Below are 24,590 nucleotides of genomic sequence, written 5' to 3'. Positions count from 1 at the left end.
ACTTGTAATGTGATCATTGCTATCATAAGATTGTAGATACAATCACATCATTGTATTTTTTTCTTTGGATAATGGAGTGAAGCCTACCATCTCCTGCACTAGGGTGTTGTTTAAAGTCAAGAATAGATTGATTATGCTGTGAATTTGGTAATATTTTAATGAAAAATTCATTTCCTTTATAAGGACAAAATATTGTATTGATTAATACATTAGTTGACTTGAATTGCATTATTTTAATGTATTGGCTGTATTTAATGTAAGACATATTAATACAATGATGCACTAATTTCGCTTCTGAATGTCAACCTTGATATGTGAAGATGTAGTGCTGAATTATTCGAATTATACTTAGCATTCCAGATTTTCTGCTTGGCTATGAAGTCAGCTTTACAAGTTAGAAAGCAAAACCATTAAAAGACTGAAGCCAACTGTATAACAGGAAAGGTACTGACAAGGTTAGCAGATTGTCTGACTGGCAGGAGGCAAAGTGTGGGAATAAGAGGGTATCTTTCTGGTTGGCTGCTGGTGATTGGCGGTGCGCTGCAGAGCTCAATGTTGGTATTGGGGCTGCTTCTTTTCCATGTTATGTGTCAATGATTTGGATGAAGGAATTGATGGCTTTGTGGCCAAGTTTGCAGACAATATGAAGATAAGGTGGAGTGGCAGGTAGTGTTGAGGAAGTAAGATGCCTGCTGAAGGGCTTGGATAGATTGGGGGAATAGGCAAAGAAGTGGCAGATGGAATATAGTGTTGGGAAGTGCAGAAGTGCATCATCATGCTCTTTGGCAGAAGAAATAAAGGTGTGGACTATTTTCTCAATAGGGAGAAAATTCTAAAATCAAAGGTGCAGAGAGACTTGGAAATCCTCATGCACGATTCCATAAAGGTTGAGTCTGTGGTGAGGAAGGCAAATGCTATGTTAGCATTCACTTCAAGTGGACTGGAATACAAAAGCAAGGATGTAATGTTGAGGCTTTATAAAGCACAGCTCAGACTGTACTTGGGAGTAATGTGAGCAGCTTTGGGCCCCTATCGAAGAAAGATGTGCTGGCATTGGAGAGGGTCCAGGGTAAGTTCACGTGAATGATCCCAGGAATTATGAGGAGCGTTTGATGACTCTAGGCCTGTACTCAGTGGAGTTTAGAAGAATGAGGAAGGATCTCAATGAAACCTATTGAATATTGAAAGGCCTTTGAAAGAGTGGATATGGAGAGGGTGTCTCCTACAGTGGGGGAATCTGGGACTAGAGGGCACAGCTTCAAAGTAGAGGGATGTCCATTTAGAACCAAGATGAGGAAAAATTTCTTTAGCCAGAGGTTGGTGAATCTATGGAATTCACTGCCACAGTCAGCTGTGCAGGTCAAATCATAAGGCGGAGGTTGACAGGTTCTTGATTAATCAGGGCATCAAAGTTTAGGGGAGAAAGCAGGAGAATAAAGAGGGATAATAAATCAGCCATGATGAAATGATGGAGTAGACTCAGTGGGCCAAATGGCCTGATTCTGCACCTATGTCTTGTGGTCTGTAACATGTGCCTTCATCTAGTATTTAAAAGCATAAAGGGATTGTTGTTTTTCTATGCTATTTACCTTGACTTGTCCTCCCTGTCTGCTTAATGTAAGCTGAATGCATCAACTGTTCTCATGCATGGCTTGAATTATTAAAGCACTATTTCCCACTACATCAATGCTCAGTTGGAGTTTGCTTTCAGGTGCCAAATGTGTACTTCCAGTATTTCAATTTATTTTTTAAATGCTCTGTTCATTTGGGAAGGCAGTTGTCATACAGTTAATGCCGTATGTAGTACTGCATACAATGCTCAGTGCTCAAAATTCATGTACTGCATTACCACTGACAGCCATTATTATTACACAGTAAATATCACGAGTTTGTTTCTTGTAGTGGTTGGATTAAATTATAACTTGCAGTTTGTTTTAACAGATGGTTATTTCCTTCCCTTGAACAGATAGTAACTTGTCCCATGAATGTCCCAACAAGCTGTTGTTTAAAATAACCAGCTGTAATAATTAATCAGTTTGGGCCCATGCTGATGATTCTGGATTTTAATGTAATTAATGCTCAGGTATCACCCTGAGCTATTAAAATGGTGGTTATAACTTGAAACTGGCCCCTGAAACCCAAGATTAATTTTATAAGTTTCAACTTTATTTTTCCATTTGCACACACTACTTAAAAATTTAAACAATTTATTACATCAGTATATTGAAATATTGCTGACCTTTTAAAAGGAGTGAACTAATGTGAAATTCTATGGTTGATGTACCATTTTGGTTTATAATGTGAATGTGTTATCTGTAGCTTTGCAGAAGATCCTGATTTGGATGGATCTAGTAAGAGTGACTAGTTTTTCTTGGCCTACAAATTGGATGCAGGTTATTGAAATTGCAAAAATTTTAAGAAATTTCAGTGAAATTCAAATTAATTTCCCTTGTCTGCCTGTTTGAACTTATTGTCCATGATCCTGCGGCAACCTACTTTGTAATTTGATGCTTTCATCCTGGAAAATTGAACTGTTTTTAATGTTTTGCTCTGATGGATAGCTTTAAAAGGCAACTTGATTTTAAGACTTTATTTTAAACTTATTTTCTTTAGCTAAATTACTTCAATTGTATACAGCAACTTGAATTTGTTCAAATGCAGTACTTTGACACTGTCACCAGTTATGTCCTCCATTCCAGTTTACTATGTACAGTGGTTTGTTGGTTCTTACAGATCTTGTTTAAAATGCTAGAGGGTGCATATAGATTTCAAATACAGTTTTGTTTTATTTTCTGGAGTCACTGTGACCTGGTCAGTGCTTTGTTTCAAAAATTTTTGTGGTACAATTCAAGGTATTGAGTAAAAATGAACAAAACATTAATTAGAGAAAGCTAATCTCTTATTAAGTGTACAATGTACAGGTTTCCCCCGCCATCCAAAAGTAGAGCGTTCCTATGAAACGGTTCGTAAGCCGGAATGTCATGAAGTGAAGAAGCAATTACCATTTATTTATATGGGGAAAAATTTGTGAGCGTTTGCAGACCTAGAAAATAACCTACCAAATCATACCAAATAACACACAAAACCGAAAATAACACTAACATATTGTGAAAGCAGGAATGATATGATAAATACACAGCCTATATAAAGTAGAAATAATGTATGTACAGTATAGTCGGGAAGATGAAGGCAAAACCGATGTTTTGGAAAAAAGTCGGCATGTACACGCATGCGCACACAGGTGCCCACGCAAGGCTTCATGGTCATGGTAGTCTTTCCTGGGGTGAAGTGTCCCGGGATTTGACTGCTACTTTTGTCCCATATTTGGGAGTGAGACAGTTGGCAACCCTAACTGTAAAAGACATGTTGAGGTGAGATTAACCCTATTTGAACACCCCCCGGTCGGCCGGTCCGCAAGAATATGGTCAATACTAAACTGGTCCGCAGTGCAAAAAAGGTTGGGGACCCCTGCTTTAAGCTATGCAGCTGCCAAATTATACCAAATAATGCATAAAAATACACAGCCTATATAAAGTAGAAATAATGTATGTACAGTGTAGTATCACTTATGGGAATCTGGAAGACAATGCGGAGCACACTGATGATGGTGTGTTAGGCTGAGTCGTCGGAAGCTGGGGTGGTGCAGTGGTCCCCACCCTCCGGGCAGCGAACCGATACACAATGGGCAATTAGCCTCTGATCTGGACTGACATTTACATGCCGGGCGGCACCTAATTAATTAGCTTGTTTATTTCGGCTTTTTTCTTAAAGGTGTGCTGGGTGCATCCGGGCTACCGCTGCATTCTCCACGGCAATGTATCTGTGAGCGGCCCAAGGGTTAAGGTGGTGGGACACTGGGGTGTCATCTCATTGTCATCTGTTTCCATCAGGGCAGGCAGGTCACCTTCTATGTCTGCCTGCCTTGATGTCGAAGGTGGAGGTTCGTCGTCTGCTGTGGCTGATGTGGAAGGCGTGAAAAATGGCAGTATGCTTGTCTGCTAGCCTCGCACATTTTTCTGTCATCTCGTGCAGTTGCTTCATGTTCAGTTCCTGGACGACTTCACTTTCGGTCCGTTCACTACTGCATTCGGTTCAATTGTTATCCTTTCCTGTTCCAATTGCATCAGCTCTTCATTTATCAGTTCTTGGTCATGGGATGCCAAAACCTCTTCAACATCATCTTCGTCAACTTCCACAAGCCAGACTCACTTTGTCCTTACTTCGTTCACCACGATCAAAACGCCTCATTATGTCTAGTTTTACGCTAAGTGTAACACCCTTACGAGCTCTTTTAGGCTTTTCCGATACCTTAGAACTCATCTTGCTAACGGCTGCTCACAGGCATATGTTTAAGCAGTGCGGGCTAGAATGTAGTTCCGGGGGAGGAGCTTGGCTGCTCGGGGGCGCGCACTGCTTTTTTCGTGCGTTGTCTTTTTTTCGTAACAGTGAAAACACCTGTTAGCGAAAAGAGGTAACTAATGTAGTTCTTTCGTAACAGCGAGGTTTCGTAAAGCGAACGTTCGAAAAGCGGGGGACACCTGTAAAAGGCTGTACGTTATTCAGAGCACGTTATTTCTCTTTTAATCAGTGATGTTGAAATAAACACTTTGCATATGTACTAGACGTTTGAAAGACTAACTGGAAAATATGAGTTCCAACACATCAAGCAATCCCTGGATTTCCTGTTGGAGAATAACAACTTTGGTTTTAAAAAAAAAGGTTAATCAGAATTATATTTGGATCCTTTTTAATTTTTGTTAAACTACAGATGAAAACTGTGCAGAATATAACTCATTTTATGCATTTATTCTGAATCAGATTTATTATTACTGACATGTCATGAAATTTGTTTTGCACCAGTAGTGCAGTACAATACATAAAATATATTATTAATTGCAATAAGAAATATGTCTGTACATATCATAAGCGGTTCAACAATAGTGAGGTAGTGTTCATGGACCGTTCAGAAATTTAATGGTGCAGGGGAAGAAGCAACTGGTAAAACATTGAGACACTGCACAGGATCGAAAAAAGCTGCAGAGGATTGTAAACTCAGGTTCCAATATTACTTCCCTGATGGTAGTAATGAGAAGACGGTATGTCCTGGGTGCTGGGGTCCTTAATGATCGATGGCGCCTTTTTTGAGGCATCAGCTTTTGAAGATGTCTTTGATGGTGGGGAGGCTTGTGTCTGTGATGGAGTTGCCTGAGTTTACAACCCTCAGCAGCTATTTTTGATCTTCTGCAGTGGCCCTTCCACAGCAGTTTGTGATGCAACCTGTTGTAATGCTTTCCATAGTACAGCTGTGGAAATTTGTGAGTCTTTGACGTACCCAATCTCTTCACACTCCAAGGGAAATATAGCTTTATAATTGAATGAATGTGCTGGGCCCAAGATAGATCTTCAGAGATGTTGACACCCATGAAGTTGAAGATGCTCACCCTATCCACTGTTGACCCTTTGTGTTCCCTTGACTTCTCCTTCCTGAAGTCCACAATCAATTTCTTGATCTTACTGGTGTTGAGTGGAAGGCTGTTGTTGCAACACTATTCAACCGACTGATCTAGCTCACTTCTATATATCTCCTCATCACCATCTGAGATTCTGTGTCATTGGCGAATTTATACAGTTGTAGTCAGAAGTTTACATACACCTTAGCCAAATATATTTAAACTCAGTTTTTCACAATTCCTGACATTTAATCCTAGAAAATATTCCCTGTCTTACGTCAGCTAGGATCACTATTTTAAGAACATGAAATGTCAGAATAATAGTGGAGGGAATGATTTATTTCAGCTTTTATTTCTTTCATCACTTTCCAAGTGGGTCAGAAGTTCACATACACTTTGTTAGTGTTTGGTAACATTGCCTTTAAATTGTTTAACTTGGGTCAAACGTTTTGGTAGTCTTCCACAAGCTTCTCACAGTAAGTTGCTGGAATTTTGCTCCATTCATCCAAACAGAACTGGTGTAACTGAGTCAGGTTTGTAGGCCTCCTTGCTTGCACACGCTTTTTCAGTTTTGCTCACAAATTTCCTATTGGTTTGAGGTCAAGGCATTGTGATGGCCACTCCAATACCTTGACTTTGTTGCCCTTAAGCAATTTTGCCACAACTTTGGAGGTATGCTTGGGGTCATTATCCATTTGGAAGACCCATTTGCGACCGAGCTTTAATTTCCTGGCTGATGTCTTGAGATGTTGCTTCAATATATCCACATAATTTTCCTTCCTCATGATGCCATCTATTTTGTGAAGTGCACCAGTCCCTCCTGCATCAAAGCACCCCCACAACATGATGCTGCCACCCCCATGCTTCACGGTTGGGATGGTGTTCTTCGGCTTGCAAGCCTCATCCTTTTTCTTCCAAACATAACGATGGTCATTATGGCCAAACAGTTCAATTTTTGTTTCATGAGACCAGAGGACATTTCACCAAAAAGTAAGATCTTTGTCACCATGTGCACTTGCAAACTGTAGTCTGGCTTTTTAAAATGGCGGTTTTGGAGCAGTGGCTTCTTCCTTGCTGAGCAGCCTTTCAGGTTATGTCGATATAGAACTCATTTTACTGTGGATATAGATACTTGTCTACCTGTTTCCTCCAGCATTTTCACAAGGTCCTTTGCTGTTGTTCTGGGATTGATTTGCATTTTTCGCGCCGAAGTACGTTCATCTCTAGGAGACAGAATGTGTCTCCTTCCTGAGCGGTATGACGGCTGTGTGGTCCCATGGTGTTTATACTTGCGTACTGTTGTTTGTACAGATGAACGTGGTACCTTCAGGTGTTTGGAAATTGCTCCCAAGGATGAACCAGACTTGACATCATTTTCTGACCTCAATCCGATAGAAAATTTGTGGGCAGAACTGAAAAACCATGTGCGAGCAAGGAAGCCTACAAACCTGACTCAGTTCTGTCTGGAGGAATGGAACAAAATTCCAGCAACTTACTGTGAGAAGCTTGTGGAAGACTACCAAAACGTTTGACCCAAGTTAAACAATTTAAAGGCAATACTACCAAATACTAACTAAGTGTATGTAAACTTCTGACGCACTGGGAAAGTGATGAAAGAAATAAAAGCTGAAATAAATCATTCTCTCTACTATTATTCTGACATTTCACATTCTTAAGATAAAGTAGTGATCCTAACTGACCTAAGACAGGGAATGTTTTCTAGGATTAAATGTCAAGAATTGTGAAAAACTGAGTTTAAATGTATTTGGCTAAGGTGTGTGTAAACTTCTGACTTCAACTGTAGATGCCTTTTGCTCTGTGCCTGCCACACAGTCCTGGGTGTAGAGTGAGTAGAGCAGCAAGCATCCTTGAGATGCGCCGGTGTTGTTTGTCAGAAAGGAGGAGATATTATTTCCAATCTGCACTGACTGTGAGGAAGTCAAGTGTTCTGATGTGTAGTATTAGGATTGAGATTTAATTTTGGCACATATAGTGCTCTGATTTCAATTTTGTTGTCTAAACTTTAAACAATTTTCATTTAAAAGTTAGTATATCAACTGGGCAACTCATTATTAAATTTATTTGTATTCATTAGTTGTGAAGGTCTGTCTTTTTTGTGACGTGACAGGAGAATAGATACTATCTGGATTTTAGGTACAAATAAATGCAAAGATTTGTGGTGCCAGGACTCCGCTGTCTATTAACGATAGAGCATAAAATAGTACTGCATAGGAACAGGCCCTTTGGCCTGTCATATCTGAGCTGACCATGATACCAATTTAAACTATTCCCATCTGTCTCTTGGTAATCCAGACAATGTTCTGGTGAACAACTTCTACGTCTTCTCCAAAGCTTCCACATTGTAACCAGAATTGCACATACAATAATTCAGATATGACCTCAAAGTTTTATACAACTGCAACAAGACTTCCTGACTTGTATACTCATCACATTGGCTGATGAAGGCAAGTATGCCATACAGCTTTCACCCTGTCGTCTTGTGTTGCAACTTTCAGTAACTTGTACCCTTGCTCTCCAAGATCCTTCTGTACATCGTTGCTTCCAAGGGTCCTGGCATTTACTAATTTCCTCTTTTCATTGACTTCCCCAAAATGCTATTGCTCAGGCTTTGCTCAAAGTCTGTAGGCTTGTGAGCCTGTTGTGAGATAGTCCAGGGCAGATTGCCTAAATGAATTTGAAGGACGCATTCCATGCCTTTAACTTGTTGGTTATTTGAACACTGCCCAATGAAATAAGCTTTTGGGCTTTGAATGTGTCCCTGGTCGGTGCAATGAAGCAGAAACCCTTCACTTTCTGGAGATTTAAGGTCTGCTAGCTTCTGTTTTCTGACGTTTGAAACAAACTATAGCAGCGATAAATCTGTCAGAGCTGCTACTTCTCCATTTCCAGGCTTCAAGAATTGCTGGGAATTGTTGGTACATAAATACAATTAAGCCATTCAAATTTGTTCAAACTGGCCTGAGTAGTGTTTTGTTGCAACTGTTCTTGTATTTCATTAGTTGTAAAATGTTCAGTATTTGTTGCAAAGATTTAGAAAGTTATCAAGTATTATAAGCCTGAAATAAATAAGTATAGATCAGTATAAGCCTGAAATAAATAAGTTTATAACCATGTACATAAGGTGAAGGACACGCAATATACACTAAAATAAATCAGTAACTCAGAATTTGAGAAAACCACAACAAATGTGCCATATACGAGTTTCAATCTGTCCCTTTTTGTTATCTTGCCTAGAATTATGACAAGCAATGCAAGGATTACCATATAGTCTGAATGTATTTTTCTCTTTACAGGATCGCACTCGTCTGCATGATTCCCTCAATATGATTTCACTTGAAAACTCTCTCATTGATATAATGAGAGCTGAACAAGATCCCCTGAAAGGTTAGTGTTATTGTACAGGTATTAAAGTAGATGTGACTTAAGAAGTGATTATTCAGTCTAATAACAAAAGGTGGAACACCTGTGTAAGCAATATATAAATATTTTAGACCTAAAATAAGGAAGAATTAAACATAAAATTGATGCAAGTCTACAAAGCTGTAAAAGAGTAATCTTGTGCAGTTGAATATATGCCAGGAGGATTTAGTAACCGCCAGATTTTTTTTTAAAAAAAGCAAATAAATGGTCTGAAATAAAAGCGGTGTGTTGGAAATGCTTAGCAGTTCAAGCCGTGTCTGTGGAGATGTACGCAAGCAATTTCGAAAGAGTAACTTACTTTCTCCATAAATATTACACAACCTGAGTATTTCCAGTGTTATATTTAATAAAAAGTATGCTTTATTGCATGCAGAAAATATTTTCATTTTTCAGGTTGAGGAAAATCCAAACATGACCCTAGTTGAAATCAGTGGATAACTAAAGCTGTAGAAAAATAACCTAATGATTGTAATTAGTATTGTATAGAATTTTGTGGTGCAGAAAGAGAACTTGCAACTGATTTGTTGCTGATTAACTCATTCCCCTTTAAATTGACCCACTCAACAAATCCTTGTATTTTTTGCATCTTTCTGTACTTAACTAGCTTCTGCCATATACAACTCCATGGACTTCAGCTATTCCATATGGTACTGAAGATTGGTAATAACACAAAATTCAAGATACTGCCTCCTGATAGTGATTTCATTTTCACTGTTGTTAATGTAAATTTTATATGCTATAGGTCAACTTGTGCATTTTGTGCAACTTTTTTATTGAAAAGTTCCAATAGTGAATAGCATTTTTGAATATATGGTAACGCAGTGGAGAAACTGTTATTGTTGGTACCTCACCTTTCTAAGATTCTAACTTCAATGTTGACTTGTGGAGCTTGCACATTCTCCTACGATTTCCTGGAGTTCCACCAAGAAATGCTGCTGGTTCCCTCAAACATCCCAAAGGTTAATTACTTAAAGTTACCCCTTAGTTTAGATAACTGGCAAAATAATCGAGTGAGTTGATGGACGTGAGAGAATGGGTGCAACTGTATAGGTAAATAAGGAGAGAGGAATAGAAATAATGGGATTATTCTGCTGGGAGTCAGCAATGAGCTAAATGGACTTTTATAGCATGTGTGAAAGATTCAACAAGAGAAGCAAATATACTCTCTGTTTTATATATGATTAATAAATTCAGATTTATTTATCAAATGTACATTGAAACATACAATGAAGTGCATCATTTGCATTAATAAGCAAAACACCCCAGGACATGCTGGGGACGACCTGCAAATGTTGTCACACATTCTGGCACCAACGTTCCATGCCCACAATGTTCATCAGAATGATACAAATGGCAACAATAACAGAACAAAACAAGACAGCAGCAAAACAAGCCCCTTTCCCACCTTCCCCCTCAGACACAGAAAGACTGCCTCTAGTCATTTGCATCGGACTCTCAGACTCACCAACTTTAATCTTCAATCTTCGGGTTTTCTACCTCTGGACTTTGACTTTCAGCTGTGCTCTCTGGGCTTCACTGACCTTTGGATATTAAACCCCAGGGTTTGCTGATCATGGGCTTGACCTTCAAGCATCAACTTCTGGACTTGGCACAGCTCTCCAACCCTCTGATGACCTGGGGCTCACCGGCCTGCGTGACTCCCACCCATACAGACCCCTGACCCTGGACTCGATGACTTTAGAGTAGGTCATTTCCTCAGTGCCAACCGACCCAATCTCCAGGATCACTGACTTTTGAATGTTGGTCTGCAAGGAGCACTCTAACTCAGGCATTGAACACTGGCTCTGCCCCTGACTCCTCCTTTTCGTTTTCATTTATTCTTGTCGCTAAATGTTAACCTGATCCATAACTCCTTGCATAGTCCTCAAAACCATCCCTACGAATCTAAAACAAAATCGAAACTCTGACATCAATGGACATCGCAGCTCAGCACCATATTGACACAAACGCTGGCTCTTGCCCCTCACCTCTAAGTCTCCCTCATCCCAGTCCCTGAACCCTAACCTGACTGCTAATTTCCCAAGCTGCCTCAAAACCCATCTCTACAAAAAAATGCTATTAGTGATATTAATTATTAAAAAATATTGAAACACAAAGTATGCCTGTTTAACTATTATTATAGGTAGGAGTGCTTAGTTGGAATCTGGATATTTCTGACAAAATATCTTGTTTTTCTTTGTAATGAATTTAAATACATTCGTAGTCTTGACCGACAGAGGCATAAAATAGGCCAGAATATTTATAAATTGTGCAGTGAAAACAATTTTTAATTTGTTCACCTACTGTCAATTTTAAACTTCCTCTGATTTAATTGGAGACAAAGAAATAACTAGTGAAGATGTAATATCCATTCTGGAACTGCTGCAAAAGCAGTATGTGGTTTCTTCTCTCACGGACAATGGAAATCAAATCACTATACATAACTGTAGAAGGTGAGGTGTCTATAGCTTCCTTGGCCAGAGTTTGTGTCTTAAACAACTTCACATCTCTTTGTTATGTTACCTAAATATTGTGTGCAGGTAGGCCCTTGCCTTGTGAGAATTTGTTAAACCTTATTAGAACCTGTTGAAATGACAATATTGAATATCATTTTCAACAGTTAACATTGTTTCTTCAAATAATGTAAATATTTCAGTGACTAATGGGGTACCACAAGGCTCAGTGCTGGGACCCCAGTTATTTACAATATATATTAATGACATAGATGAGGGAATTAAATGCAGCATCTCCAAGTTTGCGGATGACACAAAGCTGGGCGGCAGTGTTAGCTGTGAGGAGGATGCTAAGAAGATGCAGGGTGACTTGGATAGGTTAGATGAGTGGGCAAATTCATGGCAGATGCAATTTAATGTGGATAAATGTGAGGTTATCCAATTTGGTGGCAAAAACAGGAAAACAGATTATTATCTGGATGGTGGCCGATTAGGAAAAGGGGAGGTGCAACGAGACCTGGGTGTCATTATACACCAGTCATTGAAAGTGGGCATGCAGGTACGCAGGTGGTGAAAAAGGCGAATAGTATGCTGCACTCATAGCAAGAGGATTCGAGTACAGGAGCAGGGAGGTACTACTGCAGTTGTACAAGGCCTTGGTGAGACCACACCTGGAGTATTGTGTGCAGTTTTGGTCCCCTAATCTGAGGAAAGACATCCTTGCCATAGAGGGAGTACAAAGAAGGTTCACCAGATTGATTCCTGGGATGGCAGGACTTTCATATGATGAAAGACTGGATCGACTAGGCTTACACTCGTTGGAATTTAGAAGATTGAGGGGGGATCTTATTGAAACATATAAAATCCTAAAGGGATTGGACAGGCTAGATGCAGGAAGATAGTTCCTGATGTTGGGGAAGTCCAGAACGAGGGGTCACAGTTTGAGGATAAAGGGGAAGCCTTTTAGGACCGAGATTAGGAAAAACTTCTTCACACAGAGTGGTGAATCTGGAATTCTCTGCCACAGGAAACAGTTGAGGCCAGTTCATTGGCTATATTTAAGAGGGAGTTAGATATGGCCCTTGTGGCTAAAGGGGTCAGGGGGTATGGGGGGAAGGCTGGTACAGGGTTCTGAGTTGGATGATCAGCTATGATCATACTGAATGGCGGTGCATGCTCGAAGGGCCGAATGGCCTACTCCTGCACCTATTTTCTATGTTTCATTGGTCTTGTGATTATTTTTCTGTGTAGGACTTTTTTTTTAGCTGTAACAAAGCAGACATTGTTCTTATTAGCATTTGTCTTAAGTGTAAGATTGTGTGTGGAGAAAAGGAATCCATGAAATTTGCAACTTTTGAAGGGATGACCAAAACTGTAGTCAAATAAAATACATACTTCTTTGAAGGACGATGTTAAGAGCACAGTATCGAGGATGTAGTAATAGATTCAGTATTCCTTCAAGTGGTGCAGACAATTTTTATCCCTTTAAGTTCAGCTCTATTTTTGGCTCTCTATATAGTGGACTCTGGGTGTTTGGGCATTTTGGAAGACTAAGCCTGCGCTGTTACTATTGATGGTAAAGACGTGGATGCGGTGAGGACCTACAAGTACCTGGGGGTGCAGTTGGATGAGTGACTTGAATGGAGCATCAAAGAGGCTATGTACAAGAAGGGCCAGAGTTGCCTCTACTTCCTGAGGAGACTGAGGTTCTTAGGAGTAGGCAGTCCCCTCCTTCACATGTTCTACCAGTCTGTTGTCACCAGTACAGTCCTCTAGGTGGTGGTGTGCTGAGGCAATGACATCAACACAGGTGATGGCAACAGGCTCAATAATTGATTAGAAAGGCTGGGTGTGTTATAGGAGTCAAACTGGACACACCGGAGGCTGTGGTGGAACAAAGGGCCCTACAGAAAATCCTGACAATTCTGGACAATTGTTCTCGCCCTCTGATGCCACTTTGGCTAAACAGAGGAGCACTTTTAGTAACAGACTAAGACAACTGTGCTGCTCCAAAGAACGCTATATGAAGTCATTCTTACCCTTGGCCATTAGGCTCTATAATAAGTCAACCTATAGCCGGGGAAGTGATGACCCCCTCCTTTTAGACTATTTGAGGTAACTTACTTTTTTTTCTTTCTTACTTCTCTTAATATTTGTATATCTGTGCACTTATAATACTGCTGTGACACTATTGATGTCAAAGCAAATTACAAAGTACCTATCTATTTGTTAATAATTTGGCAGTCAGCTAGTTGCTAGATTTTCCTGCGCATCATCTTTAATTTGGATCATAATAGTTTTCTATTGAATTTTGACATTCAAGTGCCAGTGGAGTTGTTTCTTTTGAGTGTGATGTTGCTAGGCATACTTTAAATTGTGGCTATTTGGATACTGGTCTCCCATTCAGTCTCACTAAATCAGGTACTTTTTGGGCAGATGGCAAGAATTTTTTTCACAGGTTAATTTTAGGACACTCCAGACAGAGTAGACACTGCAGCTTCCTGTTGGTTGTGAGATATTGGGTCATCTTTGAGCCATTTTCTGGGAAGAGCTATCCCATGCTGGTTTTCTGCTAACATGCCTGTTCTTATGAATTGCTTTTCCATCTCATTCTTTATTAAAGAATTATGAGCTAAGTTCTTTAATAAAATGAGCTCTGAAGCTTCTATGATTCAAGAAGAAGGGTTTAATTTAGTTCAGATATTCTAATAACAGCAGAATAAGGTTTTAGACTTGTAAAAGATATACAGAATATTAGGACAATATCCAAAGACTTATGAACAAAATGATGAAAGCAGCAAATGTGTGCTAAAGGTTAACTTTTGAATACTGAAAGGGCTAGGTACTAATGTGTTTCTGTCAGTGTCTGTCCTGAGCTTGAAGTGTTAAATAGTCTGTGTATTGGTTTTATTATTCTATGTGGATAATAATCTGCTTTTTTTGGCTGTTCTCTCTGGTGTGTTAACCTACTTAAACTAACAAAGAGGTTCTTGTCACAACACCAGCAGTGATTCAAGAAGCCTGATTTGGTTGAATGGCAACATCAAGTGTAAGATTATAGCACATAATATGGTGGTGCAAGGGTGTAATCCAATTCACATGCAAAAGAGTGTGCAATGGTACAAAATAAAGAGAATGAAAAATGAGCATAGTGTGAGTTAATATACCTGGTAGACTTCGTAGGATCAGATTTCACTAAGTATATGTTGTTTCAGCATGTTTCCAACTTTAGTTTCCTATTTTTATTTACAGTTGCATTCCTGTTTTGAACATTTCCTTACACTTCCTTTAGTAATTGCAGTTTTTAAAGAAATATTTATGAATTGATGTTTGTCATATTCATTTCACACTTGCTTTGCTCCTGCACTACAAATGTGGCAATACTCAAACTTTATTGGCTGTGAATCACTTTTGTATTGTCCTCAGAGATGTTATATAGATTAATAAGCATAAAATGTTACTTTTTGCTGGTTTCTTATGGCCTTGCATGCTTAATTCTTTTTGACCAGTTCTGTCACCCTCTACAGATGTTAGTTGAAGAGCAAGTAGGAGAAGAAAATAATACATGCAAAATAGCCACTTTTTAAAAGGCGTTAATAACATTTTGAAAAATATCTTGATTGCAGTCTGTGATCCGCATGTTAGAAAACTTGTATATCTTTTTGGTGGATGATGAAAGAATAGCATACTTTTGGGTAATGATCTTCATAATGGCATGTTCCTGGTCCAAACAAATTAATAATTTTTGCTGAGAGTTGCAGAGGTTGCAGCTATTGAGTCATGAAGATTTCAGTTTGGAATTTGATTTTCTCTGTTCAAAGGTACAATTAAAGTCAAATCTGACTTAATTTAGCTGTACATTTCAAGATTTGTTTCGGCAAAGAGAACTGTGTAAAACTGAATAATTATCCACTTTTGGGGAAAAAATTGTTTTTTCAAAGCACTGATAAGACTTGAAGTAGGTCTTGTGAAGGTTGCTTTGTTTTAACTTGGTGAAAGTCACGAACAAAACACAAAGATCTTATTCTCAGACTTAGAATTTGTTTACAACCTAATCTTCAAGTAGAAAGTTGAAACGAACTGAAACAGTACATCTTTTATGTTGTATAGTTGTGGTTGAGAATGAAAGCCAATGGAATGTTGAGCCTTTGTCTTAAGTTTAGGTTACTAAGCAATGTGGACTCAATACCCTGATTACATGCTGGGTATGACCAAACAAAACATTTATTTGCAATGCAATTCATATGAAAATAGCTACAAAAATATTTGCAAAAAGGACAAGGGTTAAGTATCTGCGTAAGTGTAGCCAGTTGTCATTATTCTTTGTATCATTTGGGCACCTTCCATATAACAAGCATGCATGATATTAATAACATAGTGCAGATTTCTAGGAGTGACCAGTGGCAGTGATATGTTGGGTGTGAACTCAGCAGCAAATGCTTATGGAACATGAAATTAGGTAGGATACCTATTGTTATCTGTAAGGACAGCTTTTTTTTTGTGGATTCCTAATTGCTCATGAACAGGTGGTGATGAGCTGCTTCTTGGACCTTTGCACTCTGTGTAGTGATGGTATCTCCACTGATGATAGATAGGGTACCCAGCATTTTAACTGTGACTATAAGGAATGATCACGTATTTACAAGACATACAAGGTATGATACATGAAAGGGAACTTGGAGATAATTACAAGTACTCAACACCGCTTACCACTTGAAAGATCAAGGTTAGTGAGTTTGTGAAGTTTTGAGTTGCGTACAGTACCCAAAATGAAGTGGTGGTGGTAGAGGAAGAAACTGTTGCAAATGGAGGAAAGAATGCCAACTGAACTTTGGCTTCATGAAGGGGTGGGGGGGCAGAAAATATGCTTCTGTTTGCATCAAGGTTGTTGAGGGCAAGAGGATTAAAAATTTCAAGTTCCTTAGAGTCAACATCACCAGTGGCCTGTCCTGGTCCAATTATGTAGTTGCCATACACAAGAATGCTCACCAGTGCCTCAGCATCCTCAGGAGTCTAAAGAAATTTGGTATGTCCTCTTTGACCCTCATCAGTTTTTACTGATGCATCAAAGAAATCTTACCCAGATGCATTATGCTTACTGCTTGGCCTGTGACTGCAAGAAACTGCAGTGCTGTGGACACAGCTCAGTACATTATGGAAATCAGCTGCCCCTCCGTGGACTCTGTCTGTACTGCTCCCTGCCTCTTTAAAGCAGCAAAAAGTAATAAAATGACCTCTCACTCTGGCCATTCTCTCATCTGCTCTCTTCCATTGAGTAGAATGGACTCTTGACCTTGTTATGGCCTTGTGCACTTTCTCGCTAACTGTAGCACTTTATTCTGCATTCTCTTATCATTTTACCTTGTACTTCCTGAATGCAATTTTGTAATTAAATGGATGATAAGCAAAATAAAGCTTTCATTGTACCTCAGTGGCCACTTTATTAGGTACAGGAGGTCCTAATAAAGTAGACACCAAGTGTATGTCCATGGTCGTCTTCTGTAGCTCATCCACTTTAAGGTTTGATGTGTTGGGCATTCAGAGATGCTCTTCTACACACCATTGTTGTGATGAGTGGTCATATCAGTTACTGTCACCTTTCTGTTAGTTTTGACAGGTCTGGCCATTCTCCTCTGACTTCTCTTACTAACAAGTTGTTTTTGCTCACAGAATTGTTGCTCACTGGATTTTCTTTGTTTTTCACACCATTCTCTGCAAACTCTAGAGACTGAGTGTGAAAATCCCAGGAGATCAGTTTCTAAGATACTCAAATCACCCCATCTGGTACCAATATTTAAATCACATTTCTTCCAGTTCTGATGTTTGGTCTGAACAACGACTGAACCTGTGCACCATGGCTGCATGCTTTTATGTATTGAGTTGCTGCCACATGATTAGCTGATTAGATATTTTCATTAATGAGCAGGTGTACAGGTGTACCTAGAAAAGTGGCCACTGAGTGAATGTGACAATAAATGAATTTATTCTCTGGTGCCAATTTTGGAGCCTATGCAACTGCAACCTCAACTTATTCACTGGCAGTCCTTGTCCGTATGGATTGGCAACATCTCCTCCACATTCACCATTAGCGCAGGTGCACCATAAGGCTGTATGCTTAACTACTGCCCACTACTCTATACCTATGATTATGTGACTAAGTACAACTGCTATGCCATATTTAAGTTTTTTGGCCACACCACTTGGTCGAATCAAAGTGGTGATGGATCAGCATATAGGAGGGAGATTGAAAATCTGGTGGAGTTGTGCCACAGTAACATGTCAGCAAAACCAAAGATCTGATCATTGACTGCAGGAGGGAGAAACCAGAGATCCTCAATAGGGAATCAGTGGTGAAGAGATTTGGTACTTCTAAATTGCTTGGCATTATCATATCAGAGCAGATCAGCACATAGGTATCATGGCACAGAAGGCACAACAATGCCTCTACTCTCTTAGAAGTTTGCATAGGTTCAGCATGTCACCAAAAACTAACTGGATGCATCACTGCTTGATATGGAAACATCAATACTCAGGAATGAAAAATACCACAAGAGAGTGGTGAATACATCCCAGTCCTTTGCAATCAAAGCTTTCCACACCATTGAACATGTTTATATGGAGCAATACCAGAAGAAAGTAGCATCCATCATCAAAGATCCCCACCGCCCAGGTCATGCTCTATTCTTACTACTACGATCAAGTAGGAGTTACAGGAGCTGTAGTTCCCACACCACCAGATTTAGGAACAGTAATAACCCTACAATCATCGTATTGCTGAACCAGTATGAATAACTTCACACCACAACTCTGAACTGATAAAACAGGCTACAGACTCACTTTCAATTACTCTTAAAACTCACTGTTCTGGTATTACTATTCATTTGCACAGTTTATCATCTTTTGCACATTGATTATTTGTTGGTCTTTGCTTATGTATAGTTTTTTCATAAATGTTATTGCATTTCTTTATTTGCCTGTAAATGCCTGCAAAAAACTAACTTCCAGTTAGTATATGCTAACATTTATGTACTCAGATGAAAGCAAACTGCAGGCCAGTTAGTCTAACCTCAGTGGGTGAGAAGATGTTGGAGTCAATTATGTAGCATGAGGTCTCGGGATACAGGTTTCCCCCACCATCTGAAGGTAGAGCATTCCTATGAAACAGTTCGTAAGCGGAAATGTCGTAAAGTGAAGAAGCAATTACCATTTATATGGGAAAATTTTGTGAGCGTTCGCAGACCCAAAAATAACCTACCAAATCATGCCAAATAACACATAAAACCTAAAATAACAGTAACATATAGTAAAAGCAGGAATAATATGATAAATACACAACCTATATAAAGTAGAAATACTTCTCTACAACGATTGCCTGCACAGATCTCCATAGCGAAAATCTCATGCAAGCGCTGTTGGCACAAACGCACTCTCCAGTAACCTTTAAACCATGAAGCTGCCAAATCTACCAAATAACACGTAAAAATACACAGCCTATATAAAGTAGAAATAATGTATGTGCAGTGCAGTATCACTTACCGGAATTGGGAAAACAGCGCCGAGCACACCGATGATGGTGTGTTAGACTGAGTCATCGCAGGCTGGGTGGTGCAGTGGCCCCCACCCTCCAGGCCGCCGACCCGATACATTTCCGTGAAGAACGCAGCAGTAGCCGGGAGGTACACAGCACATCGTTAAGAAAAAAGCTGAAATAAACATGCTAATTAATTAGGTGCTGCCCGGCACGTAAATGTCGGCGCAGATCAGAGGCGATTGCCGATTGCATCGCCTCTAATCTGGGCCGACAATTATGTGCTAGCCGGCACCTAATTAATTAACGTTTATTTCGGCTGTTTTCTTAAAGATGTGCTGTATGCCTCCCGGCTACCACTGCATTCTTCGCGAATCGGTACAGTATCTGTCCGGGGCCTGGGTGGTGGGACACGGGGGTGTCATCTCATCGTTGATCAGGACAGGCAGCTCATCTTCTCCTATGACTGCCCGTCTCGATGTCAAAGGTCGAGGTTCGTCATCTGCTGTGGCTGATGTGGAAGGCTTGCTTGACTGCTGAGCCTCGCGCATTTTTCTATCATACAGTTGTTTGTAAGCACTCAAACCATCCTGCAAATATCCCCTAAACCTACGTACCCTTTCAAAATTAAAGTCGTACTTTATCATTGCAGCGAAAATCTCACACAGTTGCTTTACTTCCTGCATTCCGTTTCGATTGTTATCCTTTCCTCCTCCAATTGTATCAGCTCTTCATCTATCAGTTCTTGGTCATGGGATGCCAAAACCTCTTCAACATCATCATCTTCAACTTCCACAAGCCAAACTCACTTTGTCCTTGCTCTGTTCACCACGATCGAAATGCTTAATTATGTCTAGTTTTACGCTAAGTGTAACACCCTTACTCTTTCAGGCTTTTCCGACACCTTACAACTCATCTTGCTAACAGCTGCTCAATGCAACGTGTTTAAGCAATGCCGTTCCGAATCCGGGGCAGAGCGGCAGCTCGGGGCGTGCGCTGCCTTTCTTCATAACAGTGAAAACACCCGAAAGCGAAAACAGGATACTAATGTAGGTCTTTGGTAACAGTGAGGTTTCGTAAAGTGAACGTTCGAAAAGCGGGGAACACCTGTACTTGGAGGCACATGATAAAAGAAGCCATAGTCAGCATGGTTTCCAAAAGGGAAAATCTTGCCTGGCAAATCAGCTGGAATTCTTTAAAGGAATAAGAAGCAGGATAGACAAAGGAGAATCAGTTGATGTTGTGTACTTGGACTTTCAGAAGGCCTTTGACAAGGTGCCACACATGAGGCTGCTTAACAGTCTACGAGCCCTAGGTATTACAGGGAAGATTTTAGCATGGTTAAAGCAATGGCTGATTAACAGGAGGCAAAGAGTTGGGAGTAAAAGGCTCCTTTTCCAGCTGGCTGCCAGTGACAAGTGGTGTTCCACGGGGACAGATTCTTTTTATGTTGTTTATCAATTATTTTGCTGATGGAATTGATGGCTTTGTTGCAAAGTTTGTAGAAAAATTGGAAGATGGGTGGAGGGACGGATAGCTTTGAGGAAGTAGAGAGGCTACAGAATACCTTCAACAGATTAGAAGAATGGGCAAAGAAATGGTAGATGGAATATAGTCTCGGGAAGTGTATGGTCATACACTTTGATAGAAAAAAACAAAAGGGTTAACTATTTTCTGAATGGAAAGCAAATACAAAAAAACTGATGTGCACAGGACTTGGGAGTCATTTTGCAGGAACCCCTAATGGTTAATTTGCAGGTTGAGTCTGTGGTGAGGAAGGTAAATGCAATGTTAGCATTAATCTCTAGAAGACCAGAATATAAAAGCAAGAATACAATGTTGAAACTTTATAAAGCACTAGTGAGGCCTCACTTGTAATATCGGTAGCAGTTTTGGGACCCTAATCTTAGAAAGGATATGCTGAAACTGGAGAAGGTTCAAAGGAGGTTCATGAAAATGATTTCATAATTGAATACCTTGTCATATGAATAGTGTTTGATGGCTCTGGGCCTCTATTCACTAGAACTTAGAAGAATGAGGGGTGACCTAATTGAAACCTATCGAATGACCAAAGGCCTTGATAGAGTGGACATGGAGAGCAGGTTTCCTATGGTGGGAGAGTCTATGACCAGAGGACACAACCTCAGAAAGGAGGGACATTCTTTTAGAACGGAGGTGAGGATGAATTTCTTTAGCCACAGAATGGTGAATCTGTGGAATTCTTTGCCATAGGCAGCTGTGGAGGCAGTCTTTGTGTATATTTAAGGCAGAGGTTGATAGATTTTTAATTGGTCAAGGTATGAAGGGATACGTGGAGAAGGCAGGAGATCAATTTTGAGAAGAATATTGGATCAGCCATGATAAACTGGCAGAGCAGATTCGATGGGTCAAATGGCCAAATTCTGCTCCAGTATTTTATGATCTTATGGTCTTGGATAATAAATTTTACTTTCAACTTTTATGTGGCTAGAGCTGGACTCATTAAGGTAATTTTGTAATATTTCATGCCTTCCTGACTTGTATATTGTAAATCATAAGAAATAGGAGCAGGAGTTGGCCATCTGGCAAAAATCTATCCAACCTTGCCTTAAGTATATTTACTGAGGTAGCCTCCACTGCTTCATTGTGCAGAGAATTCCACAGATTCATCAATCTCTGGGAAAAACAGTTCCTCCTCATCTCCGTCTTAAATTTGCTCCTCTGAATTTTGAGGGTATGTCCTCTATCTCTAGTTCAAATCATGGAAATGCTTTGCTGCAGCATGCATAGTCTTTTACATAGTTTTGTTTCCATGTACATTGTTCTGTACAGTTTTTAGCCACTGCTGAACCCCACCCCCATCTTAGCCATGCATTGATATTTTGGTAGTGATTCAACTATATTAATACTATTGTAAATGCCTGCAAAAAATTAACTTCAAGTTAGTATATGGTAACATGTATGTACTCAGATGAAAGGAAACTATCGGCCAGTTGGTCTGACCTCAGTGTTTAGGAAGAAGTTTCTTTTGGAGATGTTCAATCTCCTTGCATAGCACAAATTTAATTTGCAGCCCATGATTGAAATTTATGCTGGTACATTGCATATAACTGTTACCTGGTTTGGTTAAAGAAGTTGTGAATAGAGTTGCAAGCTGTCAACATCAAGGACATCTATATATGGTCAAAAATGAGGAAGGAAGGTCACTGATAAAACAGCTGAAGATGGTCAGATACATTTTACCTCTGACGACAAGAATCCTCTTCCTTTGTTTTGGCATGAATCTAAACAGTGGAGTGGTATTCTGCCTAATTGTTGACTTCAATTTTTCTGGGACTGTTTAATGTAACATTGTATTCATCTCAAGGATAGTTGTTATCATCCCACCATTGGAATTCAAATGTTTTTACATTTAAAGCAACACTGTAATGACATCTGCAAATAGGTTCTGGTAGAGCCCAGACTTGACCATCAACTGAAACATAAAAAGAATATGTGCTTTGCTTGCTTGTAAGTGGTTTGAAGGTATTTTAAAAATGAACGAGATAAATCTTCATTTTGACTTTGAGCATGTTTCAGATTTTTTTCATATATGTACAAGCTAATTTTGCTGTCAAATTGATAGTTTTGCAGTACTCAATAAAAGGAATCCATTGTCTCCTTTTGACTGCTCTTTTATTCTGTTTGTTGTATTTTCTTTATTCATTTTTGGGATCAGGCTAGATTAGTATTTTCTTACTATTCCAGAATTGCACTTGAAGGTGGTGCACTGAGAGCTTGTTCTTGATTTTCTTCAGTGAAGGTACTCCTCCCAGTTCTGTGGTGTAGGAAATTGCAGTACTTGACTGTGATATGAGGGTGTTTACAATTTGGAGAGGAGTGCAGAGGTGTTCCCATGCACCTGCTGACCTTTTCCTCAATGGTTCAACCATGTGGTTATTGAAGGTGTTATCAAGACTAGCCCAGGCAAGTAATAGTTTAGTTTGCAGATGGTACACAATGTAGCCATCCTCTAACAGTGGTAGAGGGAGCTAATGTTTATGGTACAGGTATGGTACCATTGAAAATGGCTCCTTTGCTCTGAATGGTGTCATGGATCAAGTGTCATTGGACCTGAGCCCATCCAAAAAAGTTGAGTGTATGGCTTTACATATGTGACTGGTACCTTGTGGATGATTGACAGGCTTTAGAGTAACTTGATCTTCATGGCAGTGTACTTACCTCCTGACCTGCTTATGCTTTTGGGATTAGTGTAGTTGAGTTTCTTGTAGATGATCTCTGACACGTTGATATTGTGGGCTTCTAAATCCACTCAATGTCTAAGATAGGTGATTAAACTATTGATTTGGTGATGATTATTACGTGGTATTTCTGTGGTAAAAATGTTACTTGCCACTTATCAGCCCATGCCTGAATGTTCTTTAGGTCTTGCAGTATGGACTAATTCATTTGTTGAGTTGAGTGGAATTAGTAGTCAAATGTTAGTGCAGGACCTCACTGGAATTATAATTGAAGCAGTTGAAGATGGTACAGTCTCCTCCAGAAATGTACCAGGGCAGAGATGCTAATGTTTGCCAACCAAATCTATTTTCCTTTGTGCAAAGTATGACTCCCACCATTGTAGTGTTTCACTTTTGCTGCCCATTGACTTTTGCTTGATTCCCAAAATCTGTCAGATGCAATGCACCCTTAATGCTAAGTGCAGTCATATTCACCTCATTTGGAATTCTACACTTGGTTTGTGTTTCAAAAATAAGGTAGGCATAAATGAATAGGTTACTGGTAAGTAATGCCACTTGAGAACACCACCACTCGTCACTTTGAGAGTAGACTGGTTGGATGGTAATAAACCATATTAGATTTATCCTTTTCATGAATATTCCCAGCTTCTAATTAACTATAAATGAAGTAATTTATAGTTAATTAGAAACTGATTTGATTTTCCTTTAAGTTATTTGACAATTACATTAATTTGAAATCTACACCCTACCCTCGTTATATGCGGGGGATACTTTCCTCGAAGTCGACGCATAATGTGAATAATTATTTAAATGGAGAAAATAGGGACGCATTCTTGAGGGCTTCCTAAATATGTTTTATCTGTAATTTATTCACATTTTCATACCAATCTGACACAAAAGCAGTACCACAAGGTAACATTCATATTATATTTCATCAATTTAAGGTAATATTCAATGTAATAAATCACAGAAAGTTAACATACTAGGGTATACAGTACTCACCAACAGTGGCAGGTGTGTTAGCTGCGGGAGATGAGTGGTTGTTGTGGTGTTGGGCAGCTTTACGTGGATGAGGTGGATGGTTGTCTGTCGTCAGCATCATCAAGGACAGCAAGAGGTGAAGGAAGACTCTCAAAACTCTCAGTACTGCCGGCAGCAGGAGATGACACCAGTTTGAAGAAAGTGGTGAGGATTGTTTGCTTGGCAGCATTTTGTTTTTCAGCTTAAATTTGCTTGTAGGGAAGAAGGCTTGACCACAGGGAATGACTGAAATGCTGACTCCGATCTAAACTTGGGTCCATGTCCATCAGCATTTGTGTCAAGTGTTCCGCAGCCTTAAAAAATTCTGTCGGTTGCTTCAGAGTGGAAGACCTGACCTCTTTACAGGATTCATCAACGTTGTTGATGGCATTTTTGATGTTGAAGGACTTCCACCAATCCCTCACCGTTGGTAAACTCCTGGGATTTTCAAAATCTTTTGTTGCTTGCAGCATCTGAG

General features: G+C 39.6%; 1 protein-coding gene across 2 annotated transcripts in view; it reads left to right on the top strand.

Moving 5' to 3' along the window:
- The window catches only part of LOC134344118 (cytoplasmic polyadenylation element-binding protein 2-like), a 124,379-nt gene that overhangs the window by 31,899 nt on the left and 67,890 nt on the right, over positions 1-24,590 (top strand). For both annotated transcript variants that reach the window (XM_063043418.1, XM_063043417.1), the window contains exon 3: positions 8,765-8,855. In XM_063043418.1, coding sequence (XP_062899488.1) covers positions 8,765-8,855 — 91 coding nt within the window. The remainder of the gene's footprint in view (positions 1-8,764; positions 8,856-24,590) is intronic.

The sequence above is a fragment of the Mobula hypostoma genome, chromosome 3 (genome assembly GCF_963921235.1).
Source record: "Mobula hypostoma chromosome 3, sMobHyp1.1, whole genome shotgun sequence".
In the NCBI taxonomy this organism is placed as follows: domain Eukaryota; kingdom Metazoa; phylum Chordata; class Chondrichthyes; order Myliobatiformes; family Myliobatidae; genus Mobula; species Mobula hypostoma.
Note: the sequence above shows the minus strand (reverse complement) of the source record. Positions and strands in the feature narration are given on the sequence as shown.